General features: G+C 35.4%; 1 protein-coding gene across 1 annotated transcript in view; it reads left to right on the top strand.

The window, feature by feature from the left end:
- Window positions 1–6,000, top strand: part of st6gal2 (ST6 beta-galactosamide alpha-2,6-sialyltranferase 2) — an 83,791-nt gene that overhangs the window by 63,523 nt on the left and 14,268 nt on the right. The window contains exon 5 of the mRNA XM_015393784.1: window positions 847–948. Coding sequence (XP_015249270.1) covers window positions 847–948 — 102 coding nt within the window. The remainder of the gene's footprint in view (window positions 1–846; window positions 949–6,000) is intronic.

The following is a 6,000-nucleotide window of genomic DNA, read 5'->3' as shown; positions in this document are numbered from 1 at the left end:
CATTTAAACCAAGCAGTTCTTTAGTGTATTAACATCAGATTTTGTGTCACTTTTTTGTGTTAAGAGAATTAACACAAAATTACTTTGTTATACCCTTGCGGTAAATTATTTTCTTGCAGTGCAACCGTTCACAGAAGTAAAATATAGCAAAATATAATATAATAAGACAGAATAAAATAATAATAAGTCAAATGAGTACATGAAGAGATGAAGTTCAGAGTACAGATGCTTTGCAACATTAAAATAATTTAGGGTGGTATATACAGTATATCAGTATTTATAGCTGTATCTCACTCAAAGAGAAGGCAACAAATAGTTAGTCTTTGATGTGTTTGAAACTTTTTAAAACAAGTCTAAATCAAGTCAGCACATTAGAGCTTAAAGGTATAGTGGAGGAATTTCACAAATTTTTGAAAAGACCCTCCCTCCCCACTTAAAAAAAAAAATGCACATGCACAACCCTGTACCCGCTCCCGAGTGGGAAGGCCTGAGCCCATTTCTCCATGTGCACACTCTGTTTAAAAGTTGCTGTTTGCATTGCTTTTACAAGTTTACTTTGCTAAAGAAGATTTGTAATTTTTCCACTGTCAGACTCACCTCCAGTAAGTGAAAATGGGGACGAGCACGTAGGACGGCCTTACGAAAACATATCACCAGAATGATTGACAGTTGGGAGGACCCCTTATTTTGATGATTCACCTGGAAAAAGAACATCCTCCACTATACCTTTAAAGGAAACGAAAATTTGTATAGACCAAATAAGGCAGCTAAGGTCATATATGTTACAGGTATTAAAAAAAAAAAAGAAAAAAAAAAAGCCTAACTTTTCATATTTCTTCTTTGCAGATTTTGGCAAATCCCTCACATGAGTTCAATACAAGCTCCATCTATAAGAATGTAACGTTGGTGGCCTGGGATCCTGCACCTTACACTGTTAACTTACATAAGGTATGTACCCAGAGGAGGAGCAGAGGCAGCTCATTGCTGTTTATGCATTGGGGCTTTAAAGGAATATGAATGTTGAATGCTGTGATGCGTGAATAGCAAACTATAGAAAACTTAATGAACATATGATGAATCCAGTGTGACAAACAGACTTTATAGACATGTTGTTTTTCCCTGTCGCGCTGCCAAGGTCATGTCCAACATGATATCAGAGCTTATCTCTCTCCTGGTGGATCACACACTCTTTTCTTCAGTCTCCTGTCCATTGTGATTCTCTTCTGATCTCTGTGTCTTTGAAGATTTGTTTTCACTTGGTTGATGCATCAATTTCTCAACTCTAAAAAGGTGCTTTTTTTTATGATGAATATTAATGCATTTTGATTCAGACATTTGTGAAGTATCCTATAATGTTCTCAAAGGTATAATCCTTTAATTCCTTAGTTTTTAGTTGTATGCAAAACTACTGCTGTCATTATGGAAACTGCAGCTCATTTTATTCTTCTTTATGTGGTATAGTCCTTTGGAAAATATCAGAATTAAAAGTAGGGCTGCAGCTGGCGATTATTTTGTTCACCAGTAAATCTTCCCATTTATTTTTCTAATGTATTGATTAATAATGTTGTAATGAAAGATTCCAAAAAAAAAAAAAAAAAATTACAGAATTTATCACTGTGGAGTTTCTTAGAGCATATTTACAGAAATCTTTTTAACTTTAGAGTGAAGTCATTGATATTTTGTACGTTTTTGGCTTCATTTCTGCTCTTAGTTTGTTCCTTTAGCTCAAAGTATGTTTGTGAGTCTTTACTCAACTCATCAATAATAGTTCAAAACTGAAATAGTTAACGATTATTTCTAATAATTAAATGTTATTAATCAGTTACGGATTTCAGCAGTAGTCAAGGTCTGAAGCAGAAGGTCAGACTGCTAAGAAACCCCGAAATCTGTGTTAGCCTGGAAAAGCCTGCTCAGTCATTTCTATTTCTCAGTCTAGGATCCCTCCCAATTTCTGATTTGAAATTGTATTGATTTGCATTCCTGCTGTAGGTTGTTTGCAATGTTGTTTTTGACAGCCATCTTAGATTTTGTTGTAGTTTTCCCCTTCAGGATGAAAACTATTCTTAGTCTTAGTCACGCATTAGTCATTACGATATGTGATAGTTTTAGTCGGTTTTAGTCGAATAAAACTCAAAAATGTTTTAGTCTAGTTTTAGTCAGTTTTATGTTGCACTTCAATAAAACAGCTAACCTTTACGATTTTGAATACCGACCAGATTCTTTACCAGACTGACAGCTCTTGCTGAGATACTACAGTTGCTGGAGACACAATGCTGTCATTCAGTTCATCTTTGATGTTGGGCAGAAAACTTATAGAAATTTATAGAATAAAAAAAAATAAATTAAATTTCAATATGTTTACTAAAATGCTGAAATATTCAAATAGATGGAAAAAAGAACTATGAGAGAGAAATATTCAAAGATCTACTTACCTTTTCATCTGGGTCTTTATCCCAACATAAACAGAATGCAATTTAATATTTGCTTTGGATATAATTTACGGATTCCTATAGGTAGAAATAAAATAAGTTTTTGCATCACCGCTTGTTAACTTCTTATACAATTGTAATAGTAAGAAAAAAGTATTTTTTAGGTTTGGCAGAGGATGATCTGCCCCAATTAGTTTATTATGGAGCTAGGGCAGGAAGAGCCATACAGCTGAGAGCGAGCCATCAGTGTGGAGTGTGAAGCGCAGACTCTGAGCTAAGAGGGCCAAGACACATTTCTGCACAAGCATAGCTGGAGGAGCAGAGTTTTTTTAGAGTACTGCGTGCAGTACTGGACGATCCGGGTTATTTTCACCCCTTCCACTGCTGCCATGGTCCATCTGTGGTCATGCAGAATGTGCACCACTGCACACCAGGTACTGCTTAGCTTGTCTAACAGATTACAGCACAATGATGCATTTCAAACATCTGACGGACCAGCCGCTACCATTTTTATTTAGTCTTGTCTCGCTAACGAAAGCTCAAATCCATGAGTTGTCATATTTTCGTCATGAAAAATCCATCTTTAGCTTGTCAGTTTTCGTTATCGTTATGAAAAATATTATTTTGTCATGGTTGATGGGGAAAAAAACACTGGTGCTCTGCTTCTTCAGTATAATTTTGGAGTAACACAAAATTAACACACCCTGAATTAGCTTTTTGGTTTTTCATCAAGTGTTTTTTTTTCAACAGGAGCAACTATTTTCCTCTTTGTGCTTTAGTGTTTTCCCATAATGTCCACCTAAAGCAAAACCCCGATTAAATTCAATGGTGTTAACCACCGACACAACACAAAGTTGAATAAAAAGGCAAATAAGTTAACTTTTTTCAAGCTGTGTTAAGTGTTGTTCTGAGGCATCTTCATGAAATATCACCTCCTCTTCGACATGCTAAAAGGCTTCTAAGACTGATGAGGTTTTTGTAAAGAGTACGATACTTGGCGAGCCCTTTAACCCTCATCCCCTCAGAGTTGCGTTCTATACTGTTGTCAAGTGGTGACAATAATTAAAGTCTGAAGTTATAAAAATAAAAAATGGTTCTTCAGTTTAGTTTCCTGCACCTTGAAAAGCCATTATGTTGCCTTTCCGTTCTTGTTCATTTGTTACGTATATTCTTGTTCCAGTCTTTTCAATCCTTTTAGCTTGTGCTTCATGGTCAAATCATTTGAGTTTGCCTCTATTGAAAGTTTATATTTCTCCTTTGCAGCATCTCATTTACAGCGGCTTCCTTGTTTTTCCCCAAGGACATTAGATCACTATCATGAAAACCTCTATTGAGTATTAGTGATGTACATGAAATTATAGGTCATTTTTTGTCTCCTGTTGGAGAACTTTATGTTTTTTGTTCTGGTTCCTGTTTTTTTTGTTTTTGTTGTTGTGGAACTTTAAGCAATTTAAAAAGAAAATTATTTTCAAATTTCTGCTATTTACCACACTTTTTTATATGTAGAACGTTTTCTCTGACATTTAATGCCAAACTCGAAAACTAAATGTTAAATCTATATCTAAATATATCGATATTTCTTAATTTCTTAGTACTTCTTTCTATAATATCCTTCTAATCTTAAATGTATATCTAAATCTATATCTGACATCTATATCATACATCTAAATGTATATCTTAAATCTAAATCTTATGTGTTGATTAGATTCTGAGTTTAGTTACCTGATTGAAATGACCTGTTCTGAAACTGAAACTTGTAAGGTAGGTATCACAGGTAGAACCACTCCTGCTTGCCACTCAGGTTAGGACAGCTATTCTTTCTGGAAATGAAGTATTTTAAAGTATGTGCACCACTTCCCTAATTTTAGTGAAGATGTGGGCAGCAGCATTCTGGGTCATATAATAATATAGGTCATATTGCAGGTATATAGAATAATACAAATATTTTTCTATGTTTTTTTTTTTTTTATCTCTGCTCAATGAAAAACAGCTTATTAAGCAACTCTATTAAATATTAATTAATCACTACATACAGGTGGTATATTTCTGTGGCAATATAAAATACAATGCTCATTATAACTTAATGTTTCTATACCAGTGTGTTTAAGGGTAGCAATACAAGACGAAATATAAACATTAAATTCATGCAGCCTTTGTTAAGCGTATCTCACACGAAGAACCAATCCATCCTTGGGCATTACACCTCTAGGTCGCTGTGCGTTTTTTTTTTTATGTTAAAAATGTTCTTTATATTTGAACTAAGAACTGCCCCACGGGCCTCATGACAAACAGAGTTGGGCTGTGTCCGAACTTCCGCCCTAACAACTATATAAACCGCTAAACAGTGGTCATGCCATTTTATGAGTCTCTGAATGTCTAGTGATGAAAAAATAGTAGGCTAAAAATGTCCCCAATGCAGCTTGAAAAGTGGTGTGCATCCACTAGGTGAGCAGATATATCCCAGAATGCTTTGCAAGAGCTCTTCTCACAAAGAATCATGGGATTTGTTTTGGCGGCAAAAAAGCACATAGGGTTAGGCCGTGTAGGGAGGGGAGATACGTGACCAACAGGGAGAGAAAAGTAGTGATCATCTGTCCGAATGGTCAATTAACTGAGTCCACTATGTTGTCCCCGTTCCATATAAGGTTTGAGTAATTTAGGGTTTAGGACGGACTTCCGAAACGGTCATGGATTATGTACAACCCTTTGAGAAAAAAGTGTAACATTAAGGAAAAAAATTGCAGTTATTAATTCTGCAAATGCAAAATACAGATGCAAAAATGTTCAATATGCAGCGCAACACAACAACTCTGAACACGAAAATAAATCAACATAAAATAATAATCCAAATGCACCAATTAATCAGTGTTGTCGCGTGATTGATTTCTGAAACAATTTCACTAATTAGGGCTTGGTTTGTGGAGGTCTTGTTTTATCATTATGTTCTCAGCAAGGTAGAGAAAAGTGTTTTGTTTATTGTTTAAATAGATGAAGTTGTACCAATATTAGATGAAATGTGTGTCAGCAGTTCAGAGCTTGATGGATGCATCTCTAGTTTCTTCAATCCAGTCAACTCCCACTGCATCTTATAAAGGCCGCTCTATGTGTAATATGGATTTCTTATGCAGTTAAAACCAAGGCTAGAGTAAAAAACGATTGTGATGATCTTTTCTAATTTAAAGCCTGTGTCTAAGATTTTTACAGTGGCGCACCATCCAATGGTGAGCTAAATCAATTACAATCCACCTTACCTGTCCAGCAGAAAGGTTGCAATTGCTGCATCTGTTTTGAACACTCCTTTATGAATTGTCTCCCACCATGTAAAATCTATGCCAATATGGACTCTCATTTTATCCTGTTTCGTCACAAAGACGAGAAACGCTTGTCCTGTTTTGGCAATTGTAGTCACATGGTGACGAGACCAATATGTCACCCTCCGTTGTGTGGACATATGTATTTTTGACTTCTTAATTCAAAGCTACTTTTCAATTCAGTTTATTTATATAGCACCAATTCACAACACATGTCATCCCAAGGCACTTTATAGAGACAATTCATCCAGATCATAGTC

This window comes from Cyprinodon variegatus, unplaced genomic scaffold (assembly GCF_000732505.1).
Source record: "Cyprinodon variegatus isolate N-32 unplaced genomic scaffold, C_variegatus-1.0 Scaffold657, whole genome shotgun sequence".
Lineage (NCBI taxonomy): Eukaryota > Metazoa > Chordata > Actinopteri > Cyprinodontiformes > Cyprinodontidae > Cyprinodon > Cyprinodon variegatus.
The sequence above is the reverse complement of the archived record's forward strand: the minus strand, read 5'-3'. Positions and strand labels throughout refer to the sequence as shown.